This window comes from Pogona vitticeps, chromosome 1, assembly GCF_051106095.1.
Source record: "Pogona vitticeps strain Pit_001003342236 chromosome 1, PviZW2.1, whole genome shotgun sequence".
NCBI lineage: Eukaryota > Metazoa > Chordata > Lepidosauria > Squamata > Agamidae > Pogona > Pogona vitticeps.
Genome location: NC_135783.1, coordinates 2,035,042 through 2,061,815, shown reverse-complemented (window position 1 = coordinate 2,061,815; position 26,774 = coordinate 2,035,042). Strand labels below are relative to the sequence as shown.

At 48.7% G+C, this 26,774-nt stretch overlaps 1 protein-coding gene across 2 annotated transcripts in view; it reads left to right on the top strand.

The window, feature by feature from the left end:
- Nucleotides 1-26,774, top strand: part of ELP3 (elongator acetyltransferase complex subunit 3) — an 83,818-nt gene that overhangs the window by 34,321 nt on the left and 22,723 nt on the right. For both annotated transcript variants that reach the window (XM_072986025.2, XM_078381367.1), the window contains 4 exons: nucleotides 14,298-14,491; nucleotides 20,111-20,201; nucleotides 23,369-23,434; nucleotides 25,436-25,663. In XM_072986025.2, the coding sequence (XP_072842126.2) occupies nucleotides 14,298-14,491; nucleotides 20,111-20,201; nucleotides 23,369-23,434; nucleotides 25,436-25,663 (579 nt within the window). The remainder of the gene's footprint in view (nucleotides 1-14,297; nucleotides 14,492-20,110; nucleotides 20,202-23,368; nucleotides 23,435-25,435; nucleotides 25,664-26,774) is intronic.

Here is a 26,774-nt window from a genome sequence, read left to right as displayed (position 1 = left end):
ATAAAATGGGATGTGATTTGAGAGAATAGAATATCATCTGCATTCTTCACCATTCCGGCCTTAATTTCCATGAGATAAAACTTATATCTGCATTTCCCAAGACATCCTTCCTGTTGCGTTCGACACAAGTGTCCCTCGCTGAGCAGTGGCTCTGTTTGAAAAGGGTTATTGATGTAGACTTTGCTTGAATGTAACTGTATTGAATTAATGGATGGAACTGTAGGGTCTGATTCTTTCCTACCTTCTTTTTTTAAATAGAAGCTTTCTGGGGAAAAAAACATTTTCTTCTTTTGAAAAAGTCAGAATGCATTTTAAATGTGTCTTGGGTTGGAGTCCACTCCAGGCAGAAAGATGAGGACAAATGCTTCCTTTTCTAGGAGAGAGAGATGGAGAAGGTAACATGGCCTAGTGGTGTGATCATCGGAGGCACCCAGCAATGTATGGCTTGCATAGGACTGAGAAGTGCAGAGTGAAAAAGCCACTTTCATTGAGCGACTTGCTTTGTTACATTTACGTACCAAAATGCCGGGAGATGGACTGTAAACTTAAGATTTCTTCAGAACTTCCGTGTCGAAGCTCAGCTGCCCACTAGCTCTTTTCCAGGAAACTGGGGCGTCCCTTTTCTCTCTCATGAAGGGTCAGGTCTCCACAGGAGAACCACAGATGAATGGCTCCGAAGCTTCCTGGCTGTCAATGAGCCAGCGACAAGCTTTGCCCTTTCATTCTCAGGGATTTATGGAATCAGATCCTGCTTAGGAGCAGTGGCTCGCCTATGGCGAGTGAGAAATTGAATTCCAGTGCATTCAAATATGTATCATAAAATAACACAGAAAGACAAATATAATCATAAGAAGATGAACCAGAAACAACAGCGGTGCCAGTAGGAAAACATAAGTACATAGAGAAGCCCATAGACCCGCTCAGTTACCTGTCAAAAACAAATTTCCTGCCGTTACTGAAATAGGTGGTAAGGAAGAGTACATGGCTCTTTATAGAAGCCAATGCTGTGGCAGTAAATAAAGGATGTGGCGCAGAAGCATGCTAGTAAATTAATCCACAGTGGCAAAATGCTTTCTCTATAATAAAGTGTGACTGTTCATTGGATAAAATAATTAGAGCTGTAGTTGGGGGATCAAGCAGCGGGATGATACTGGCAAAATGCTGCAATCATCCTCCACTCAAACTGCAACCCCATCTGTGCTCTCGGTATGGATTGGCGTTACCTTCGCAAATTTCTAGCTGTCCTCATTTCAGAGACCTTGGGCGGTAAGCGGACTGCCAACTCCCTGAATCCCCAAGCTAATGCCTTTGGACTACAACTCCCATAATCCCCCAGGCAGCGTATAACCTATCCAGATGGCTTGTTTGGGAAAAGAACCCTATAGGTGGGATGTATTTTTGGCTTTTGGAAGATCCCACGGGCTCCCCAATCTTTTGTCCTCAACCCGCATGGCCAGTCAAGATGGAAGCCACCTGGTTGCTTAATTTGGAAAAGTCAGGAGAATTTGTAAAAAAAATTTTAAAAGCCATACTGTATTTTTTACTGCTGCCATTTCAGATCTCTTTCAAGACGAGCCAAGAAACATACACACAAACTTTCTACGATACTTAGAAGGACGAGAACCTCCTTGGAGATCAGCCTTTCCGAAGGGAGGATGATCGGCCACTAAACTAAGCCATTTCTGCTTGGCGCCCCAGAAAACAGCAGAAGGCGGCGGGCGTAGGGGGTGGGATCCCAAGCGGCTGTTTCCTAGTTTAAGACCGGCATCTCAATTCTGTTCTGACAGCATCTCCGATCGGTGGTTCTTTCCTCCCCTTTCCTCCCGCTTTCCCCCCCAGGTCACCTAATTTTTCACGCGCTGTGACAACACGCACAAGTGTGTCTTTTTATTGCCTAACTACCGGCTTGAGGTGCCGGCTGTGTTAAAAACCTCATTAATTCTTCGGAGCAATTGATTTATGCTAGCGATTAATCTGATCATTTTACAAACTCCCCTGCTGCATTCCGAGGCCCTTGGAGGCGGGTGGGTTCTCCTGCTTTGGCTCTCGTTTGTCGATACGTGGCTTTGGGGGCTCTGGAGTGGCACAGGGAAGGATGATGATCGGGGGGGGGGTTGCTCCGAAATCCTGCTCTTGTAACCGCATCTGAGGACCTAAAAGCCCTGTTGTTTCTTGATGTGTTCTGCTCATCTTTTGCCTTCCCTCCCAGCAATCAATCCTTAAGGAACGTATGCGGCTGTGCAGCCATATCAGTATAACACACAAAAACAGCCCCAGGAGGTAGGTCACACTGTGAAAAAGTGGGTCGCTGGCCCTGAGGTTCCCCCAGGGAGTTTTGCCGTCAAGGGCAGAAGAGAACCGACCTCCGTCAAGTCCCAGCCCAGGCGTCGCAACTGCTGCTTCACACTGTGAAGCTTTAATACAGGGTGCCCGTCAATGATGGCGGCTCTGCGTCCTGTTCTCCTTCCCCTCCTGGCGAGGTTTAGAGTTCTTTGGCTCTGCCGGGAACCCCCAGTGGCGTCAGCGAGAGCCAGGAAGTGAGGAAGTTTCCACTCTTTCCACTCTGTGGTCTTTGGGGTGGTGGGGCAGTGAACCCCTTGAAGCCCACCAGCACGATGCTTGTGCAAGGGGACCCCCTGGCTTGATGCGCCGGCGCGCATTCTCTCTCTGATCCTGCTGGGAACAGAGAGCCCTCAGGGGGACACATCGCCATCGGTCACTTTATCCTCAGAAAGGGACCTCAAACCCTCCTCGCACAGGTGTCCGGATCAGCATCTTCTGGCCGGGCGCTCCGTGGTGCGACTCCGTTCCACGGACAGGTTGTTTCTCTTACATGGAAGCTCCACACCGCCCTGGGCGCCTCCGGTCAGGGAGCCTCCTCGGGTTGACGGAGGAAGAGAAACCCATTTCTTTCTCCGTTTTCCTCCACATCACAAAGGATTCGATCCACCAGGGCCATGCTTTCCTTTGTTTCTCCGTGGCTCCCTTTTCTTTTCTTATGAGAGGTCTAGAACTGGGGACTAGCAGGTCTTGGGTACTCAGTAACATGGAGGCTGTGGAAAGCAAAGGAGACAGAGTGGGTGAGAAGGCGCCTGAGAAACTGGAGAATGGGAAGGAGCAGAAGAGCGAGAGAGAGAGAGAGCGTGAACGGCAGCCTGAGAGCAGGAGAGGCTGGTAGAGAAATCTCAGGGTGCCCCTAGGCCAGCAAAGACCATTTCTCTCAGGAAGGGGATGTAGAAAGACACGGCGGGGTGAAAATCCCAAGGGCAGGCTTCTCCTTCTGCCTTGAAATTGTTAGCCAGGCTACCGGTTTTTGGGTGATAATGTTCCCGCCCCCCCAGATCTTGTTGAAAACGTACTCTTTTTTTTCCTTTGGATGACTTCTCCCAGATTTCCCCCCATTCAGCAAGTTTAAAGTTTTAAACGGGTGTTAAATATCCACCACTGCAGGCAGGCAAGCATTGGGGGCTCGGTGCCAGAAGACTCTTCCCTGGCACGTCAGCAGAAGAGAGACGGAAGGTGTTTGGCGATCATTACTTTGGAAAGAATGCTTTCTAGAGCTTTGTTCAGCCCTCTGTAACAGCCAGGAATAATCACGCCAAATTGCAAAGAAATGGCAGTCAGTTGAAGTCTGGACAGCTTAATGGCTGCTCCCCCATTCCTCATTGTTTGATAAATAAGCATCCTAGCAGCAAGCGATTAAATATTTTTAGATTCTTCCTGCAGTCTTGCACCTCATGCTTTGTTTTCGATTATGGATATATTTTATATTGTCTGTTTGTGTGTGTGTGTGTGTGTGTGTGTGTGTGTAGGTAGGTAGGTAGGTAGGTAGGTAGGTAGGTAGGTAGGTAGGTAGATCAGACAGACAGACAGACAGACAGACAGACAGACAGACAGACAGATAGATAGATAGATAGATAGATAGATAGATAGATAGATAGATAGATAGATAGATAGATAGATAGATAGATAGATAGATAGATAGATAGATAGATCAGACAGACAGACAGACAGACAGACAGACAGACAGACAGACAGACAGACAGACAGACAGACAGAGTGAGCTTTACAGGTGTATGACCAGCCAGGGCTGTAAATATGTCATCTTACAGTAAACACAAAAGCCCATCATAATTTGAATTTTTCAGTTGTTCATTCTCAATCCCTTCCAAAATATGTACTTTACGTACTTCTCTGTTGGCAGAGCGGCTTTTCTGCCAGGAGTTAAACCATTTTGCTCCCAGCTGTCTCTGTCTTTGTATGGCCAAGCTTTGCCCGGATACTTGAGTGTTTAAGGGAAAAAAAGGGGGGGCTTTCGTGTTGGTGAGCTCAGAAAACTACCATTTATGCTAACACTGAAAATATCTTGGAATATGAAGTTGCTGTCATGGCACTCTTGTTTTGTGGTTAACATTGACGTGGGAAACTGTAAGAGTCACAGAGAAAAGTGTGACAGGGTCAAACAGACCCAGATTGTGGTCCTAAAGAAGCTTATTTTGTTATTGACTCCTTCGAAAGCCCTCTCTGGGGTATTGAAGTGACCTCCCTCAATCAGGCACTTTCCAGATGAATAACGAACCCCCAGCCCATTAGGGGGTGAAGTGGGATTTGTAATCTGTGACACTCAGAATGTGTCGCGTTTCCTCAATCATGCTTTTACTGACCAGCGCAACTAGGTTTAGTGGCTCATCTGCCATGCTGCTTTTCTCCTGATTCATCATTCCATTCTGTTTCCGTACGTCGGACGAAGTGGACGTGTCCATGAAAGCTTGCATTAAAACAGAATAGTTAGTCTTTAAGAGGCTACCATGTTTCTGTCTTGTCTTGGGGACAAGACTTTGGATTTTGCCCGATCTTCTTCCTGGCGTAACCCATAATCCAAAATATGTATGCTATTCGTTCACCCCCTCAAACTCTGTGGATTATTTAAAAGAGAGTGACATAAAATTTGAATATTTCATGTTGAAATGCTGTTTTAAAAAAAGTCCTTCAAAAGTAACTTTTTAAAGTAATCAGGGTGTATTACTGGCCACACCAATCTAGAATCTATGTTTGGGGCGAACAGTTGCTTCCTAAGAAATGCCCAAGCCGGAGGCCAATCTGTGGGCAGTTCACATTATTTCACTTATTTTTTTCTTGCCTCTAGTGAAATAGGGATCTCTCCCTTCTCCATGGCTTGCTTATGAATCATCATGGACTGATAACTCAAAGGACGGTTTAAGGATCTGAATGGTAAACCTCGGTAGCCCTCAGTTGTGTTCTGCCTATTGGCTGATGTTCACCATTACATCCATGACATTTTGAATCTTTTAAATTACTACACTTGGAAAAGCCAACGGTGTTAATGAAACTCTGTCGTCCCTTGACCTCCCTGCAACCAGTCGAGCTGCCGTGCTCAGGGAGGATGCTGATCCGGGCCGAGAGCGCAAGGGGCCAAAGGCTGCTGCTCCTTCTTGTGCTGAATGGAAGGACACGTGACACACAAGAGAGGAAGCAGTACCCGCTGATGTCACAGTGCTGAGGTCCCTCTGTTGTCGCTGCAATGGCTCAGATCCTCTCCCTCTCTCATCTATGGCTCGGTCATAGAATCATAGAATCATTGTGAAGTAGGAAGGGGCCTAATAAGGCCATCCAGTCCAACCCCTGCTCAAGGCAGGAATCCAAATTTCTCTTCAATGCCTCCCAGTGCAGCTAGAGCACTCAGCACCTCGTAATCGATTCCATTGTCGTACTGCTCTAACAGCTAGGAAGTTTTTCATGATATTCAGCCGAAATCTGGCTTCCTGCAGCTGAAGCCCACTGTCGCGTGTCCTGAACTTTGGGATGATCCAGAACAGATCCTGCCCCTCCTTTGTACAAACGACCGCCTTTCAAGTATTTTCATATCACCCTTCAGTCGTCTTTTCTCAAGGCTAAACCTGCCCAGTTCTTTCATTTGTTCCTCCTAGGGCTTGGTTTCCAATCTCTTGGTTACCTTTCTTGCCCTCTGAACTTGCTCCAATTTCTGTCAACTTCAGTTTCTTGAAGTGCAGTGTCCAGAACTGGACACAGGGTTCCAGATGAGGTTCTCAATATGCTCCATTTTGTTTGATTAAAACAAAATCCAAGGGTCCAGATTCCGCACTGTGCGTCTGCGTAGCATTCCACATTTTCCATCCAACGCCACGCAAGTCAACTTCCATTTGTCCAGTGGGTGGTTTTTTTTTCTCCCCTTCCAGCAAAACCACAACCCTCTCCAAATCATAGATCCATAGATCTGTAGAAGCATGGTGGTGGTGGTGGTGGTGGTGGTTCTTAATATCTGGCTTAATCGCTTTAGATGATCCTAAGATGCTTTGTGGAGCCTGCTTAGTTTTGGGAAGGAGAGGGACACTTGCTCCAGGAAGCGGGCAAAATTCTTCTCTCCAGAAGACTTTCATTCTTGTAGCCTCAGGGGGAAAGTGGCAGAATTGATTACTTTTGTGTGTGTGTAAACAGTGGAGTGGCTGTCGGGTGCCCTGTGGGTTTGGAAACAAGCAGTGCAAGCAGTCCTAGGCACCAACTGTTCCTTGGCCTGCCAAGAATGCAGAAGGAGATAAGGAGGGCGGTTTCTGAAACTCTGTCTGTGCCGCCTGGATTAGGAACACAGAATTAATCTACCGCCTCTTGCGAGTCAGCCTGTGCAACTGGTTTACTCGCAATGGCCATACCTCGCTAGGTAGAGGTCGTACTGATGCAGGGAGAGGCAGAACCCACTGAACAACCTGTCCTGAGCGGAGTCACCTTCTAGCTAACCCTGATGGGCTACTTTACGCAGCGAACCTGCCCCTTTGGCTGTGTGCTCCCTGATTGTTAGGGATGGCCCATGGGCATCAGTGGAAATTTTCAGCAACAGAGCTGCATTAGTCTGTTCAAGTGTGTACAACAAGGATAAAGCAAGAGCGGTGGGGAAACGGTGTTCTGCCCCTTTCAAGAGGAATGGACTTCAGTGGCAGCTTTTGAGATCCACGGCCTGAGACACGCGGAGTGCACTTTTTACCCACAAGTATCCATCCGGCCAATATTCTTTTTCAAACTTGTTTTGTTCAGAGTGACGTCTTGTTCCTTGACAGGGATGTAGAGTGCAGTTTTGTCATGTTTGGGGGTGCATCCCGGGAGACCCTTGTGCCCCCCACCAATACACACACACACACACACACAGAGAGAGAGAGAGAGAGAGAGAGAGAGAGAGAGAGAATATATATTTAACTGGCTGCTAGAGGTCGTGGGGGTTCAGCAAAAAGAACATTTCTTCAGATAGAACCCATTTTGCCAACTTCGCCAGCGCAGAAATAAATAAATGTGCCACTTAGCTTCTTCAGCCGCTCCTCTCTGCCAGCCTTTGCCCCTTGACTCTGCCAGCAAGTCTGAAGAATGGCCCTCAGCCCCACCGAGGTTGCTGGCTCCAATATGTACAGTACATGCAAAGTTGTGTGAGTGGGAAACCGAAGAAAGAGAAAAGATAAGCTTTCAAAGTACTGAGGGATACGGGCACAATATTTGTTGCCGATTCTGAGAAGCCGTGGATTTCCAGAGCAAGAACCCCTTTTAACTGGATTTAATTGTCAGCTTTTTTTCCTAATTTGTTTTTGTTTTTTTAATGCAATACCATTGCAAGGTCAGTAATGCACCAGCCATAGTTCACAGTTCATGAACAAATTGTTCTGAGCTTTTAAAAAATAATTCTTTAAAGCAGCAGCTAAAAAGTACCGGCGGTGTCCAATCCTAGTGGCATCCTGATTTTGCCTCTCCCCCCCCCCCCCCCGGCAGCATGTTTTTTATGAATGAAAGGAGAGATGTCCTCTGGCAGAGCCTTAGGAAGTTAGATTCTCCTTTAGAACAAGGTGCATGATGTCCCACCTCTGAATTCTGGCCCCAGCTGGTGACCCACGATGCTTCTAAACAGACCCTCTCGTCTGTTCACCACGGTGCACCATACCTTTTTTGGGGGGGGGCACCCAGCTCTTTCCATCTCCTCCATCCATGGAAGAGTACCAACAAGCATTAAACTGGCCAATTTAGTAGGATGTACCACCTAGTAGGGACATGGTGGCGCTGCGGGTTGAACTGCAGAAGCCTCTGTGCTACCAGGTTGGAAGACCAGCAGTTGGAAGATTGAATCCACGGGATGGAGGGAGCTCCCGTCGCTTGTCCCAGCTCCTGCCAACCGAGCAGTTAGAAAGAATGTAAATGCATGTAGATAAATAGTTACCACCACCCGGTGGGAAGGTCACGGCATTCCATGTCTAGTCATGTTGGCCACGTGACCACGGATACTGTTTTTGGACAAAACGCTGGCTCTACGGCTTGGAAATGGGGATGAGCACCGCACTCTAGAGTCAGACACGACTGGACAAATTGTCAAGGGGAACCTTTACCTTTATCACCCAGTGGGCGGGGGCTCTTGTGCAGCCATTACTGTTTTGAGCTTTGTTCCCCCCCTTCCAACCGCCAGCCTTTTCCTGCCACGCCTGTGGCAGCTCTCAGTGGGGCAGAAAGACTTGGGTCACCCTGCTCCTTAACCCAGAACCTTAGAGGTCTAAGGAAGAGAGAGAAGATGTCATAATGGGTCGTATCCAGCAGAAGTTCAACACTGGACACCTATTTTAGTGTGTAAAGTGGCATGGGATTCCATGAGATTAAGTCCTTGTCACCGCCGTCGTTGACTGCCGCTCATAGCGATGATGGGGGTGCTGTCAATCGGTGTTGCTGGACCGCCTGTCTCTTGCTTTTCGGCTGAAAGCCCTCCGAGACATGCAGGGATACCGGCGCCCCTCAACATGATGCAGTTAATTACAGTAATATGGAAGTTCTAAAAATAGCAGCAGCACTAAAAATGCATCACTTAAGAAGCAGCAGCAGTCCATAAACCTCCATCAAGGCGGCAGGTTGTTTAAAGGCTTGCTGATTATTATTATTATTTTTCCCCCAAGGTCTTCAGGAGATGCCAAAGACAGAAAGAGAAAGAGGGAGGGAGGCCCAGCGGAACTGGACAGGAGCTATTTCACTGCTAAAGGGCACCCGAGGCTCTTGGGGCCGAGCTTACGGTGACCCCAGGGGTGAGCGGTCTCCGAAATGTCCGGTCCTCAGCTCTTGCAAACCCAACCCTGTGGCTTCCTTTAAGGATCCATCCCGTCTTTGGTCTTTCCTCTTTTCCTGCTGCCTTCCGCGTTTCCCACCTCTTCATTGTCTTTTCTCCAGAGAATCCTGCCTTCTGACGATTGTGCCCAAAGTAGGACAAGCCTCAGTTCTCAGCCTTTTTAGCCTCCAGAGAGAGAGAGTTGAGGCTTGATCTGATCTAGGACCCCCTCGTTCCTCTTTCTGGCCGTCCGGGGCATCCGCAAGGCTCTCTTCCTGCACCGCATCTCGAAGGAATCTTATTTTTTTTCATTGGTGGCCTTCCGAGTCTCAGCCTTCTTCCCATTTCTTGACTGCAGCCTCCCTTTGGCTTTGTCTCTACTTTCTTACTGAGGTCTACTTTTTTTAAATCTTTTAACCAAAGGCAGCTTGGAACGAAGGCAAAGGAGCACTTCGACACACACTCATAAAAATGTGGGGTGTGGTAGTCCTCCGTCCCGGGCCGTGAGCCACTCCTGCGCTCAGCGACTGCTTTTATTGACTCGGCTGTCCAGAATTCTTTTCCTTTCCGTGGCATATTTTCAGCTGAAAGGGGGGCAAAAGTAACTCATTGCACACATACCTATCCTGCCGAAGCAGGATATCACCCATGCTGTGGCACAGTTGAGTAACTATCCTCTTCTTTTCTTTTTTTACTAAATATTCTTATTGTATTTTTTCTACTTTTTTATCCGTTGCAACCAGTGTGATTTATGAGAATATGTTTCATTCATTTCATCGTGTCTTACACTCTCTAACCTAATATTAATCTAATCTATTCAACTTAAATCGGTGTAGATTTCATCCAGGTCTAAAGAGGTTCCCATTTATTATTATCCAGTCTATCATTTAGTGCATCTGTCAAAATAGCCATTTCTGCTCGTTCCAAAATCTTCTCAATAAATTCCTCCTTGGTCGGCGCCTTTGTTGTCTTCCACTTACTGGCATGGACAATGCTAGGTGCTTATATCAGGTGTAAGGATAAGTAAGTCTTGTTGGGTTTTTTTTTTTAGTGTAGCTGGTAATATACTCAATATGGAAATTTCTGGTGTCAAATATTTTTTAACCCCTAAAATTTTCTCTATCATTTCATGAATCCTTTTCCAAAAGTCCTTGGCCTCATGGCACATCCACCACGTAGGACAGAAGCTCCCTACTTTCTTTTCACATTTCCAAGTAACTGTCCTCTTTATGTAGATAGAAAACCAACAGTTTCCGCGCCAAAATGTACTGTGAGCAGGTTTATGAGGGCGTGAACAAAGGACCCCTCTCAGTGCCATTAGTGGTGATGACCATGGGGAACGTCATTTCCCCCCCTTTCCACTTTTTCTTAATGCCTTCTGCTAATTAAATGAACGATTTTCCCCATTAAATATGGGTTGTGGCTCATTTGCCAGACGTCTCCACCTTGTGTACGCACCATGCCAGAGACAGGGCCGATATGGACACGTTTCCGTGGGGCAGTTCCTAAGGCTGCCCGTTCGGATCAAGCCGAGCTGCTTGGCGGAGTGTTGAAGGTGCGGCATTTTGAGCCGCAGTGCAGCCCGATGACTTCGTTCAAGGCCGTGCTCTAATCATAGTGCAGGGGTTCTGCCTCTGCAGAATTCTTAAGGGATGTGGTGGCGCTGAGAGTTAAACCTCAGAAGCCTCTGGGCTGCAAGGTCGGAAGGCCAGCTATCGTAAGATTGAATCCACGCGATGGAGGGAACTCCCAACGCTTGTCCCACCTCCTGCCAACCTCCCAGCTCCAAGCCAGCTCCCCCCCCCCAATCCAGCTGATAGGCCGGCTCTGGGAAGGAAGTTGGCAGGAGACGGGGATGAGCACCTCACCCTAGAGTGGGACACGACTGGGCTAAAATGTTGAGGGGAACCTTTAACCTTTACCTTACCTAAGATCTGAAGGGTTGCCACAGGGAACAGGGCATTGATTGATTCTCCATTGCTCCTGAGGGTTAGGATAAGAACCTGTGGGTGGAAACCCATCAGAGGGAGATCCAACCTGGAAATCAGGAGGCATGTCCTGACGGTGAGAACCATCAAGCGGTGGAACAGCTCGCCTCCCGATGTGGTGGGTGCCCCATCGCTGGAGGTTTTCAAAAAAAGATGGGACAGCCATCTGTCCGGGAAGGTTCTGAGGTCCAGGATGGTCTCAGGTCTCCTGCCTTGGGCCGGGGGTTGGACTAGAAGATCTCCAAGGTCCCTTCCAACCCTACCCCAATTCTATGAAATTGATTTACATCACTGCAGGGTGGATAAAAAAATCAGTGGTTTTTAAAAAAATTTTTAAAAAATTAAAAATCCAAATTTGGGTGTGTGTTTTTAAAAAGAAAACCAGTGATTTTTATCCACCTGGCAGGATTTAATTGTGATTTAAATTGATTTGATTTAAATCAAATCTACTCTGCTTTGCATCTGTCATGTGGAAAAGTATCTGGTGTGTAAGGCAGGGGATTTATGATTTTGCTTCCGTCATCTTGCGATAAGAAAACTGAGGAGCCCAAGGACATAAAGAGCCTTGCTAGATTAATCCGAAGAGCTGTCTAATCTATCCAGAACCTGGAAAGTTTCCTCTGAGTGATTCCTTCCCTTTCCTCATTATGTTCTTGTTCTAAATAATTAATTTTTTTGTCATGGTTAATTGTACACTTATAAAAAATCACTTGCTACTTGCTCATTAATTTTCTCATTTGCTGTTTTTGTTCTGTTTCTCCCTCTCTTTCTGTCTCTTTTTAAAGCTTTAAGCTTGAAAAATACGTTTAAAACTCCCTTTAAAAATGATAAGAAACTGTTACTGGTTAAGCCAGTAATGACACTTAGTTTGCATTCACTCCGTTCGTTACTTGCTTGTTGTAAAGTTGGCTAGGAGTTCAAATCCCCACTGTGGGTCCCGGGAAAGAGGTCTGGCTGAAATCACCCAGGAGTGCCGTCCTGTATCATGCCCCATGTGTGGCCTTGGGCAAGCCACGGGAGGCTCTTAGAGCAGAGGTCCATGGGAAAACCATTCATTCATTCATTCATTCATTCATATACTGCCCATCTGGCTGCTAAGGCACTCTGGGTGATTCACAACAAAATAAACCACAGTAACATACCTGTTTGCCTGAAAATAAGACCTAACCTGAAAATAAGCCCTAGTACGATTTTTCAGGATGCTTGTCATATAAACCCTACCCAAAAAATAAACCCCAGTGAAGGGAAACCCCAACCTCCATCCCTGTACATAAACCAGAAGAAGAGGACATGACTGTATTTGAATAAACATAGATGGTTGTACATGAAAAAAAAAAAACCATCTCCTGAAAATGAGTCCTAATGTGTTTTTGGAGCAAAATTTAAAATAAGATCCTGTCTTATTTTTGGGGAAACACGGTGTATTAAATCAGAGGTCCCCAACCTGTGGTCCGTGGCCTGGTGCTGGTCCGTGGCTTGAGCCAGACCAGACCGCGGAGACAGACCTGCCCCGCCCCCTGCACGCACTCACCCCCGCACAGCTGATGCGCATGTGCGTGTGTGAGCGCTGCGCACACCCAGACAAGTGCCGTGCTGCTATTTGCACATGCGCATGGGTGCGCCCATGCCCACACAAGCGCCATGGCACCATTTGTGCATGCGCAGGAGTGCGCGCACCCACTCACAAGCTCTGTGCTGCCGTTTGCACATGCACACGAGCGAGCACTTTTTTGTGCGAGAGTGTGCACTTGTTCACGCATGCACATGAGCACAGGGGGTGCCCCGCCTTTCCCAGCTGGTCCGCGGGGTGAAAAAGGTTGGGGACCCCTATATTAAATAATAACCACAATAACATGGCAACAGTATAAAAATGAAATACGCATATCAGTCCATTAATGTAAAAAGAGAACAGCGTGAAAACGAGTAATGCAAAATTAAAGCATAAAAATTAACACATTTTTGGGCTGCTTTCTCCCTAGAATCCCTTCTGAACGGACTTGATGGCTCGTGATTATAAACGAACTGCTTTGCCCAAACAAGACAGCTACCCCCCCCGAAAGGAAGCCCCACTGGCCTGAGTCTGCTGAGCCAGGGCCAGGGAAGGACAGGACCTGTCGGGAGGTTGCGCATTCACGAGGGTCTCCGCAAGTGCAAGGCGACTTGACAGCTCACGGCAGTGGCAACATAAAGCGGACAAACTGCTCACTCCGCTTTCAGGCGCTTTCTGCAGGCGGAATCTCTCCCGCTGTTACCTGCCAACCAAGAGCTTTGAAGGGTGTCAGGTCCCTGAACAGGGAGGCTTCCTTGCTGCCTGGTGGAGCGGCCCTCCCCTCGCTCTGGCTTGTGGGGGGGGAGAGTGGTCCTGTTGTTTGGGCTCCCTGTGTTAGGGACAAGGCAGGCCGTAGTAGACTTTAAAAAAATCTGTGAAAGATTGCTCCAATGAGCAGAGGAATGGCTTGGTTGAGTCGGGAGGACAAATTCAATCCTTAAGACAAGGCACCCTGTGATGGAGATCATTTGATAATTTGGTCAGGAGTGTTAGAACTGGGGAAACCATCGTTATGGCCCAGGGATTAAGGAAAGCCTAGCGGGAACGGGGAAGGTCTGCGAGAGCACCCTGGCGGGAGGGTCCCTGCCTCGCTCGTGAATAAAAACTCTCGCCACCAGGGTCTTCTTCTCTGGGATGTTTCATGGCACTCGGTAGGGAGGAGGACTCGCGACTCGCTGTAGAGTCCAACGTAAGTCGCAAGGGCAACTTGACTCCGACTCAGTTCAGGAGTTTCCGAGAGAGACCCGCAACTCGGCTCAGACCCCTTTGATGGGGTCGTCGGGTGGAGTCCCTGTGGGCCTCCCTTCTTGCCAATGCTGCTGCCAGAGAGGCTGACTGGCACAGGGCTAATAGTGCACGTCTTTAGTACCGAGTCCCAAGCCTCGGTTGGGAGGAGGAAGGGGGGGCAAACGACTCCAACTCGAAGCTTGGCACTCGGGCCCAAAGACCTGCCAACCTCCTTGACCCGCATCTCTGGCTTTGGAAGTGGATGGCAGAAGGAGCTGCCTTTCTCCCCCCCCCCCCCCGGGGCACTTCCCTGCTTCTGTTTCCCACCTGCAGCCACCGTGGTTCTCCTCTGTCTGCAGCTTTGCTGAACAGCAAGACCTCACCGAGCTGGGCTCCCCGGTTCTTAACCTCCGTGTTCTGCTTCCGATTCTTGCAGGAGTTTTTCGAGAACCCCGCCTTCCGCCCGGACGGCATGAAGCTGTACCCGACCCTCGTCATCCGGGGCACCGGCCTGTACGAGCTCTGGAAAACCGGCCGGTACAAGAGTTACCCTCCAAGCACGCTGGTGGATTTGGTGGCGAGAATTCTGGCCCTCGTGCCCCCGTGGACCCGAGTGTATCGAGTGCAGAGGTAACCCTCGGCCCACCCCTGTGGTTTATGGCAATCCGGCAAAGCAGATAGGCTTGGATGGTCTTTCTGCCCTGAGCAGGGGGTTGGACTGGATGGCCTTGTGAGGCCCCTTCCAACTTCTACTTTTCTAGGATTCTAATGAGGAGTAAAATAACAGAGCCGTCGAGGGTGACTCGGGGGGTCCACGCTTCTCCCAGATCAGTCTCTTATTTCAGCCAGATTACTCTGCCTGCTTCTGCCCTCTCCAAACGCATTGCTTCTCTAGGAGTATTGACCTGGGTACCGCTTGCCCCTCCTGTGCCAGCGTCCATTGTAATTCTAATGACCTTACGCCATTCCCTGTGACTCAGAAGGCTCTCAATTACCAGTGATGAGATCATCACGTGGTCACTGTGGTTCGCACTCAATACCCTGATGCTGCAGCAGCTCCTCTTTCGTGAGTCACCACAAATGGCGACCTCTTGAACCTCCAGGCCATGATTGCCAAATGAGTTTTCAAATGGAGTTGGGAATTAATCAGATGTAAGAGCCTGGCGGGAAACTGCCTTTGTGACAGTTGACCCGCAGGTAAACGGTGGATGATTTGACGGCGGGTGGGGCCGTAGCTCTGTAGCACGCCCGTTAAGTTCCCAGCATCTCAGGGGAGGGCCAGGAAACCAACCTGCCGAAACCCTAAAAAAGTCGGTCGTTCTCAGTCTGTAGAACAGGGCTGGGCGAAATCAGAGAATTGTAGCCTTGGAGAGCAGGAAGGGAAGCCAAGGATCCTTGAGTCCAGCCCCTTGCCGAAGCAGGAAATCCACAGGTATCGCATCTCTGCTCGATACAACCTCAGTGGATGAGCCTCTAAGCGAAGCTGAGGCCACCGCCCTCCAAGACCGTCCGTTCCTCTGTCAAGCAGATGTTCTTTTCAAGAAGTTCTCCCTAACGTTTAGGCAAAATCACCCTTCTTGTAATTTGGTTCTACCCTCTAGAACTTACAGAAAGCAAGCTTGCTGGATTTCCAAACTTTTTACTGTCCTGGTTGTCTTCTTCTGGACATGGTCCAGCTTGTTGTTAATCTTTCTTAAACTGGGATGCCCAGACCTGGACACAGGGTTCTAGGAGAGGAATGATCAAAGCAGAAGAGAGTATAATATACTGTAGTATGACCCTCGCATCCACAGGAAATCAGTTCCAAGCACCCCGCAGATGCTGAAAAACGTGGATTGTAGCAAACACTATTATAATAGTAAATGATATGCATAACATGGTTTCTGGCTCCCTTTAGTGGCCAGTTCCGGTAACTCTGTCACTGATAATATATATTTGGGGGATTTTTCTTTTATTATTTTTGATATTTTCAGACTGCGGATAAGGGAACCGGCGGATAATGATCCTATGGATAAGGGCCGTCCTACTGTTAGTACTCCCCTTGATCCTTGACAGTGTATTTCTGTTAATCCAGCCGCATGTTGCCTTCACGCTTGCTTGCCATTGCAAAAAGGAAGAACACCAAACACTTCACAAAGAGGGGATTTTAAGTAGGGAGAATGTGGTCCCTTGTCCCTTTATGCTAAGGATGCAAATGTGCCACTTGAGCACCTTTATGCTGGAGGGGTCCAGCAAAGGATTGCTCAGCTTCTAAAAAGTAAAGTGAGACTTATATTGCTTACTTATATAGAAAACTTCCCAGTGGTATCTATAATAGCCTTCCTGGAATAGGTATCTGTAAATGCCTTCAACATCAAAAAAACACCTAAGATCATGGCCACTGGTCCCATCGCCTCCTGGCAAATAGAAGGGAAAGATATGGAGGCAGTGACAGATTTTACTTTCTTGGGCTCTATGATCACTGCAGATGGGGACAGCAGCCACGAAATTAGAAGACTCCTGCTTCTTGGGAGGAAAGCGATGACAAACCTTGACAGCCTCTTAAAAAGCAGAGACATCACCTTGCCAACAAAAGTCCGAATAGTCAAAGCTATGGTTTTTCCAGTAGGGATGTATGGAGGCGAGAGCTGGACCATAAAGAAGGCTGACCACCAAATAATTGATGCTTTTGAATTGTGGTGCTGGAGGAGACTCTTGAGAGTCCCCTGGACTGCAAGGAGAACAAACCTGTCAATTCTAAAGGAAATCAACCCTGAGTGCTCCCTGGAAGGACAGATCCTGAAGCAGAGGCTCCAATACTTTGGCCATCTCATGAGAAAAGAAGACTCCCTGGAAAAGACCTTAATGTTGGGAAAGTGTGAAGGCAAAAGGAGAAGGGGACGAGAGAGGACGAGAAGGACGGACAGGGTCACCGAAGTGACCAACATGAATTTGACCCGACTCTGGGAGGTAGTGGAAGACAGGAGGGCCTGGCATGCTCTGGTCCATAGGGCCACGAAGAGTCGGACACGATCTGACGACTAAACAACAAAAAATGCCTTCCACCCACTGTAACTCTTACTAGCCAATATCATTTGCCCACTAACTTTTATCAATGAAAGGAGGAACACATTGTCCTATTTTAGCTAAGACGTCAGTGGCCAGCCAAGAACACAGCACAGAATTAAACCTCACATTTATCACCAGCCTGTTTCCCTACCAAAGGGAAAATGTCTCGTTTGTAATTGTCAGGGCAGACCATTTCTCGTGATCGCTGGCTTCCTCAAAGGCAGCAGCTAATAAAAAGGAACAGGGCTGATACCAGATGCTTCATCTTGGTCCGTCACATTGCTGACGTCGCAGCGAACCTCCGTTATGTGTTTGTATGGACAGGGGTGGACCTCGAAACCCATCTGCCGTGAAAGCTGTCTGCAGGGCACTGAGTAGGGGGGCAGCCTGGGAGGGCTTCCTTTGCTACTCCATTAGAGTGGGCAGGAGGTTGGGGGTCCCTTTCCCACCCTCATTGAACCCTAGTGCAGGTTGCATCCGCCTCTTCCCTTTGGTTTTGCTTTCTGAACCCTTTAGGTTTTCAAAGACATTTTTATAAAACAAAGAGAGGGAGAAAGCACCTTGTCCTCCCTCTTCCCCAAATGGAGACGCCACTACTCTTACTTTGTACGGGCTAGACATTCGGATTGAACATGAGGTCTGCTGGCTTCAAGGAGTCCCAGCAGCGATTTGGGCGTAGGCTTGGACGCTTTGTGTGCTAGCAGCAGGAAAGAACGTGCCCAGGTCTCATCCCTCAGCCGGCCACACCTGGCGAGACCTGCACCGGAGGGCTCCATGCCCGCAGCCAGCTCGGACCCTCCTGGCCCGGCTGCGGCAATGGGGCGGGCGACCCTCTCCTAAGAGCCTCTGAGTGTCCCAGGATCCAGTCAGCGAACACCGGCCGAAAGGGCTGGCAGGAGCCAAGTAGACATGGCCTCTTCAGGTCTTCCTGCAAGGTGGGAAGAGGTGAAGCCTGGCAGGAGGAGCCCAAACCCAAGAATGCAAGAGGCTTCAGTTCAGGTCCAGTCTTGGAAACTCACTCTCCTTCAAGGGTGCACCTCCCTGGATTGTTGACTGTTGTGTGAAAGGACCTAGCTTGCCGTCAAGTCGATTCTGACTTAATGGCAACTCTTTGCTAGGTTTGGTAAGTGGAGAGTACTCAGGAGTGGTTTCCCATTCCTCTTCTTCTGGGGGCACATCCAGGGACCACGGTGCAGCTGGCCCAAGGCCACCCAGGCTGGCTCTTCTCCCAGGAGGCCCCACGGGGATTTGAACTCTTAGCCTTTGGCTCCCCAGCCAGAGACCTAAACCACTGAGCTATCCACCCAGTGTGGATCCTTTAGACCATCTTAAACATGACACGTGACTCTCCCCCCCCCCCCGGTGATCCTTTTGGGTTCTCTGGTAGCTAGCTGGATAGCTTGGTGGTTTAGGTATCTGGCTCTGGTTGGGAGTTGGATTCTGTGCGGTGTGTCTTGCAGATCGAGCCAGCCTGGGTGGCCTTGGGCAAGCTGCACAGCAGTCCCAGGGCACAGCTAGAAAAAGGGAATGGGGAACGACTTTAAAACCCTCCCTACCTAGAAAACCCTGAAAAAGCGTTGCCCTAAGTCAGCAGCCACGAAATTAAAAGACGCTTGCTTCTTGAGAGGAAAGCAATGACAAACTTGACAGCATCTCAAAAAGCAGAGACCTCACCTTGCTGACAAAGGTCCGCCTAGTCAAAGCTACAGTTTTCCCAGTAGCGATGTATGGAAGTGAGCGCTGGACCAAGAGTCGGACGCGACTTAACGACTAAACAAGTCAGAATTGACTTGATTGGCACATTATTATTTATCTGTACTGTGAAGGACAACATGGACTTCTGAATGCACAAGGCTGATTGCTTCAGCCTCCTGCCAGAAATGGGTTTTATACTTTGTTTGCCGTTGGGAGATCTAGACAAGGGTGTCTTAAACACTACCCTCGATTAAGGGGATTCAGGGGGAGAAGATCTGCCTCCATTCAAGCTGCTCTCGTGAACGACTCCTGTTTGGGGGCACGTGCCGTACCTCCCGATGTCTCCGGACTCCTCTGCAGCTGCAGAGATGAGGTGCCCTTGGCAGCAGACGGCACCAGGCGTGCTGTCACACCCACGGAGACCACCACTTAGGTTGGAGAGGGCAGCTGAGGCTGCTTGCGAGGGTCCCAGTGCAGTTCTGTCCCCATCCCCGTTGTGAATCATGCATGGGCCCCGTTCTTTGCTAGGAACAAGATTCTCTCTCTCTCTCTCTCTCTCTCTCTCTCTCTCTCTCTGTGTGTCTCTCTACACACACACACACACACACACACACACACACACACACACACACACACACACACACACACACACACACCCCGCGTGGGGCTGCTGTCCTTCCAGTGTGTCTAGATGGAAATTGCCTTCCCCCTCCATCACGTCCTCTGGGCTGAGTGGGGGAACGCTTATTGGCTCTTAATTGCCGCCGTTTGAAGACCGCTAATGTAGTCTGACGGCTAAATGATGCTGTGTTTGCTCTCGGGTGAATAAATTAACGGGGGAGCTAATTATTATTCTGATGTGTGGAGGGGGGTGGCAATGGTTTGGATGCAGAAGAGAGCAAAGGGTGGGGGGGATGACAACCCTACGAAGCCTGCTGTGGGGGAAGGGGAGTCTGCGAGGCTGTCTTTGTACACCGTTATCCCCCCCCCCCCCGGCACCAATCTCAAGCCTGCTATTTGAGATCCACCCTCACTGAGACAGCTCTGTCCAGGTGGGTTGGGGTCCGACTCTTAGAGTCCACCAGCCACGGCCGTCTGGGGATTGCCATCCCTGATCGTAGCTTTTCCCTATCACCTCTCGTGCCTGGAGGAGCAGGCTGTAAGCTGGCAGCCAGAACATAAGGAGGAAAAAATCATCAGAGGTTGTTCTAACTTTTCCCCCTTTTTACTTTCTAAGGGGTGTGGGAGATATTCTTTTTAGGTGACCGATTGTTGTTGTTTAGTCATTAAGTCATGTCCGACTCTTCGTGATCCCAAGGACCAGAGCACCCCCCCCCCGGCCTGGCCACCCGGGTCAAGAGCACTGGTGGCCCCAGGGAAGCCATTGAGAAAAGGGTAGTTGGTGCGTTCGCAAGACTTCATTGGTGTGGTTGTGAGTGGTTGTGTTTTTTCTAACAATCTTTTTCTCTGTCTCTCTCTTTCTATCTCTCTCTCTCTTGCTTGCAGGGATATCCCCATGCCTTTAGTCAGCTCTGGAGTCGAGCATGGTAACCTGAGGGAACTCGCTTTGGCTCGGATGAAGGACTTGGGAACCGAGGTAGAGGCGAATCCTCAAGACGACTCTGTGTTGTGGGTGTCTCTCCTTCGGGCTCACCCGTTTCAGAGTCGAGTTGGCTTGCAGGATCCATTTTTTGATCCCAGGCGTGGGAGCAGAGCAGGACGGCTAGGATCCTCGGGGAGGGGGGGGGGAGGAGGAGTCCCCAATTATTATTTTTAATTGCCTTCTGGCCATCTTAGCCCTTACCTTGGTCCCTTTCCTCCTTTCCTACAACCTCGCCCGGTCAGGACAGCTGTTGCACGGTGCTTAGAAGAGAGATAAATTCCTACTGACCTGCTCAAGGCATGTGGAGAGCTGGCTGCATTTATATTTATTTATTTATTTTAAATACTTTGCCTGCCTTTCTCTTTAAAAAAAGACCCCCAGGCAGCGTACAGGCTTTCGAAATAAACAGGACTAAAAAGAACACGTTATTGCCATGTTTAAAAAGCATGCAACAAATAATCCGATTTGGTTTATTCCTGGAGGGCCGTGATTCCTGCCCTGGGGTATAAACCAGGACATTTGGGGGGGGGGGGGGATGTGAAAAACATGGTATACTGGTGGGAAAAGGGCACCTTCTGTACATCCACAGGGTAAGACAACCAGATACAAGTCCCCTGGTTTTTAATCCCATTGTTCAGCTGTTTATTTACAGTTGCAACCCACCAATTGGGAAGAATAGCAATAATATTAATTGTAAACCTTTTGCTAAGGGGAAGGGTACAGTTTTTGGAAATGGGCCGACAAGGGGGGTGCACACGAGGCTGGGAACCCCCGCCACAGGAGGCAGAAGCCAAGGTCGCTCCAATTGGTCTTCAGAGAACCAAGGAAAGCTCACCTCCATAAGAGAAGGGGTCTCCCATGGGGGGAAGGTGCCAAGATGCCTCGAGGTCTTTGCGCAGCTACTCTGGGGAGGGAATGTGAGCTGGTATCCCAGCAGTTTTTCTGTTCTTCTTACCTTTTTTTTAACTGCCCAACTTAGTGATTTTTGGCATCACCTGGCAGGACAAAGTTCCAAACAGAGTAGTCCTAGAACGAGCTGGAATTTTCAGCATGCATACATTACTGAAACAGCGCCGTCTACGTTGGCTTGGGCACGTCGTGAGAATGGCTGATGGTCGAATTCCAAAAGATCTCCTGTATGGAGAATTAGTGCAGGGAAATCGCCCCAGAGGGAGACCACAGCTGCGATAAAAGGATATCTGCAAGCGGGATCTGGAGGCCTTAGGAATGGACCTCAACAGATGGGAAACCTTGATGTCTGAGCGTTCAGCCTGAAGGCAGGCGTTGCATCACAGCCTCTCCCAATTTGAAGAGACCCTTGTCCAGCAGGCCGAGGGAAAGAGGCAGTCCCGAAACCAGCATAATCAGGGAGCTGGACAGGGGACAGACTGGATTTGTCTCCAGTGTGGAAGGAATTGTCACTCTCAAATTGGCCTTCTCAGCTGTTCTAGGTCCTCCATACAGAGCACGTGACCATAGTCTCTCAAGACTGAACAATGCCTAATCTAAAATTAGTGAGGATTTCTGGAAAAAATTTACAGTCAGCTTCTCATGAAGGGGTTGTCTGCCTGCCTAGCAGGGGACTTTGATCCCATCCAGCACAGCTTTCATAATGATCGTTAGACCCTTGGATAATCCTGATCAGCCCTCTTTTGGTAAAACTCTGGACCAAGAGCAGTCCCAGAGAGTCTTCAAAAGGCCCCTGCACATTCAAAGCCTTGTTGGAACACTTTCCTCCTGAGTTGGTCATGTTCAGATTACAAGGGATCTGATCCTCCCTCTTTCTTTCAGTCCCACTATCTCCCCGCCAATCATCAAAGGGCTGCCACTAGCACATTACCTTAAGGTGGCAGAAGGCACCTTGGACCATGGATGATAACATTTGTCGAAATGTCCTCTGTGGGGACAGCTAGGTTTATTTATTTTTATTTATTTCATTTATATATACGTATATCCCACCTATCTGGTTAAACGGCAGTGCTGCAGTCAGGACTCTCCTCGCAACCTGAGTTCAATCCCCACCAGCTCAGGTACCTGGCTCAAGGTTCACTCCGCCCTCCATCCTTCCAAGGTCCATAAATGGAGTCCCCAGGGCATGAGAGGGGGGGCAGCAAGGTGTAGCCTTCATAATTGAATTGTAAAGTCCCAAGAGAGTGCTTAAAGCATTTTGGGGCAATAGAGGAGCAGAATACTTTACATTTGCTTTAGTTCACCCCAGCAGAACATCCAAAATATCACTTGGGAATCCAGGAACTGTCAATGTGACCCATTTCCATCCAGAAGATGCTGAACAAGATTTTCTAGGCTAAGCTAACCACATGGATCTGGTCTAAACTGAGCTCCACGGCCTTTCCCCTCCTCTGTTCTTCCTTATATTGAATTTCTCCACCTAATTTCTTTGTGCAAAAAGCACCTTCCCCGCAATTTCAAACAACTTGTGCAGGTGTTTTCATGCAGAAAATTGGATTAACTTGCCTCCCACCCCACATACTGTTTCTTTCCAACACGGAACACAGTAGTTTGAAATCCAGCAATCAGTGGCAGATAGAGTAAGCCCATAGAATCAGTGGGGATTTGGTGAGTCAACTCCTGTATAAGCGCCATTGATATAGTGGGCCTACAGTAGTTATTCTTTTAACTGCCATCTGTTTTAAAATGTAATGTTAATTTTAATTTATATGTTTAAGTACGTTTGTGTTACTATATGTCATTAGCATTGTAGACCATCCAGAGTGACAATCGGTCAGAAGGGCGGTATAGGAATTCAATGAATGAATAAATGAATGGTTTTGACTTCCTACTAGATTTCAGCCAGATCGGCATTAGTTTTGCATCCTCAGTGAGGCTTTGTCATTTTTGAAGCAAAAATTGCATTTTTTCATTAGGTAGAGAGATTGCTTTGTGAAACAGATGCCGACCAGATAGGTTTCTGTATTTTGAATGCAGTGTTCACACACACGTATCCCTTAAAGATATATTAGGGATGGCTCAGTGAACATTTTTATTTGGAGGCATTTCTGGTTCAAATTACTAGCGTACGTCTATTCCAACTTAATTTTAAACTCTGGAGGAGGCGATGGAGAAGGCAACATGCCGTAGCCCCACGGTGTCTCCCCCGTGTAATTGTCGCCTGCGTTGTCTCTGTTTTTTTCCTCACCTAGTGCCGAGATGTGAGGACGAGAGAAGTCGGAATACAGGAGATTCATCACAAAGTGAGACCTTATCAGGTGGGGCCGGTTTCTCCTCTGCAGAGCTGTGGGTGTTGCTTTTTAAAAATATAAACCCTTTCCTGCAAGCGAAGGAAGGCGGACAAAGAGCGAGGGGCCTCCAATGAAACGGATGGCGCTGCTTTTTCTTGAATCAGGCCACTGATCTGTTACGCGGTTACACGAAAGGCGTCGCTTTTAAGAGCAAAGGGCTGTAAATTAAGAAACTGCCATAGATGTGGTCTGTTGCGGGACTCAACGTGCAACAGATAAAGCCCAGAGAGAGTTCTTAACGGTAACGTGCCATGAAAAGTTGCACCTTTTGTGTAACTACGCAACGGGATTTCAGCCATTGAATGTGTTTGGATTATAGTCTCATTCAAGCACCTTCATATAGTTTAATGAATTCAAACCTTTGAGGTCTAAAACTTTCTGTATTATGGGAAGCGGGGGGAGGGGAATCAAAATACTTCAGACGCATGTGCCCTAAATCTGTCAAGCCAAATATGACCAGCTCTGACTGGCAGCATCTCTGTGTGGTTTGAGAGAGGGTTACTTTCCTAGCCCTTTCCTGAAAGCTGCCATCCAAGCAGCCAACACAGACTGAGAGGTGATCTCACTTCTCCTGCTTCTGGGTACTGTTGATTGTTGTTCAAATATTTACCAGTGTTTGTTATTTTACCAAACAGCGTGATTTAGTTTTCAGCTAATTTTTATACACGATTGCCTTTGTAAGTTAGTAGTCTTGTTATTGTGGCTTGGAATGGAAATACAAACATTTTAAAAGCCACTTTGAGAGGGGTTTTCCCCCCTTAGAGGCAAGCACGTCAGTCTCTTTAAATGCATCGACTAGGAGGCAAACCCACCCTGCATGCAGTCTGACTTTGGTTCTAAATAAGCATAGGCAGACTGGTGTTATAAACCCACAGTGGCGCCGATGTCTGAAATGATCCTTGGTGCGGTTCTGAGATGAGTCACTGGGACGTGTGACATCGTTTTGACGCAGTCACCACCTTCCTGGCTTTGCCGTAGGGTTGGCAGTGCTGTTCGTGATGTGTCTTCTTCCGGCTGCCGTGGTGCAATGTACATTACCCTTCCGTAGCCTTGTGTGCATGCATGCAGTGAAATTATGGAAACAAGAAACTGAGGGTCAGCTCCACCCAAATGTCACCCTGTGCTCTGTCCATCCTCAGGGCTCCAGGACCCTGTCTACACGCCCTGCTTTGCATGCGATGTTGCATCTGACCCGATGCTTAATTCCCATAACCCTTCCCTGGGGGTGGAAGGGGGGAGGGCGGGCAGGAATGTGACAGTCTAGTACAGCGATGGCGAACCTATGGCCTGCATGCCACAGCTGGCATACAGAGCCCTTTCCATGGGCATGCAAGCTATAAGTCACCAGATTGCTACTTTAACCCCCCCAAGCCAAACCTCAGGAGGAGGCTGCAGCCGCGGTGCTGGCTCTTCGACAGGCGGTCCCGAGGCACCTCTGTGCCCGGGATTACGCCTTCCACCTCCGCTTCTGGTTCTGCCACCGCCGTGACACGCCGCCCGCTGGTTTCCCCCCTTCCCCAGTTTGGGTACTTGGGCCTAAAAAACGGTTTGCCGCCACTGGTCTAATAGATGTGTTGGATAACGCATGGTGCGCAGTGTCGCTGGCTTCCACAGGTCTGATGGGATGCAGTGCACATGGCCAGCAGATACTTCGTCGCAGGCCCGCTGTGCTTTCGTTTGCAGGAAACGTGTGTGTCATTTCCACAAATGGTTTGTGTTTTAAAAGGTTGGGCTCCCGTGAAAATACAATAATCTCACCTTTGGCTTCCATCTAGGGCCGCTAAAGACTCATCTAAGGCCGGTGAGGGTTTGTGAAGCCATTTCACGCTCTTTTTCTCCCTATCCAAACAATTGCCCGCGCGGCCGTGAAATTGGCTTGGGTCTCTTTTTACACGGCGTTACCCAATTACTGCGGTTCCTCTCTGTCCGATGATTTCCAACTGCTTCTGGGGCCTTCTTTCTGAGCAGGTGGAACTGGTCCGGAGAGATTATGTGGCCAACGGCGGCTGGGAGACCTTCCTCGCTTACGAGGATCCCGAGCAAGACATCCTGATCGGGCTCCTCCGGCTGCGGAAGTGTTCGGAGGAGACCTTCCGGGCGGAGCTGAAGGGAGGCGTCTCCATCGTCCGAGAGCTTCACGTCTACGGGAGCGTCGTTCCCGTCAGTAGCCGGGACCCCTCCAAGTTCCAGCACCAGGTATCTACTGCCCCCCCCTCCATATTAAGCAGTATCAGAATCTTGGCCTGTAGATCACCTCCTTCTCTGGGGCTGGGCATTTTCTGAGGTTTTGCCTCTTATCCCTCAAGGAAAGGTTTAAGGTCAGGAACGGAGAGTTTTGAGTTTGGTCCGGGACCCTTTTTTATTGTCCTGGGATCTTTGTGGGTCACAAAGAGCTCGTCCTGGGTAACTGTCGTAATACTTAGCCAGTGGGTGGCCCTGTAGAAGATGTTGGACTGCAATGTCCATCAGCCACAGGCGGCCTGGCCAACAGTGAATGGTTGTTGGGAGTCCAGTGATCCCCGGCCGGGATGCAAGATCTGCAACGGCCGCCGTACGGCTTACTGCCCCAAGAACACGAAGTGTCCCCTTGGAGGGGAAGGTGGAATAGAGATAAAGCCAATAAAAGAAGTACTAATACTCACATGGGCACCTAATCCTTTTTAAAATCCGTGGGAGAAGGTTATAGCCAAAATACCTGGCTTCGGTGTTGTATTTTGACTCTTAAGCTTTTACTTTGGAGCTCTCAGAGTATTCAAGAGAGCTGCACATGGGCTTTGTGATGCCAAAGTCAGGGACATGCTGGCCTAGTTCTCACCAAGGTTGTGCTTTTCTCTGTCGTGGGGAATTTTTTTGGCGTTAGTTTGTTCTGACATGGCGGGGTGCACACCGTCTCTGATAGATCATGCCCTAATTTAACCGGAGCGTAGAAAAGTTTCTTCCCTGAGATGCAGTTTCCAGAATTACTCACTTAGCACAGCTTGGAAGTTCTGAGAGGTCGGTCGGTTGGTTTTCCAGCTTTCTCACAGAAAACGGGATACAAAGTGGTTTACAGCATGGCTTAAAAATCAATAGAATTTTAGAAGCTAGGTTAATACCAAAAGATATTCAATCACTTTTGTATTCCATTTGTGAATATAGCAGGACCCATATCCACGGTTTCAGTTATCTGAGGTTAACTGCAATCTTATATACAGGATACAAGGGGGAGGGCCTTGTATGTGTTTGTCCCACCCCATCTGTAGTGGTCTATAGGGTTCGCCCCCATGCGCAGTTTCCGGCATTCGTGATCATTTGCGGAACGGATCTC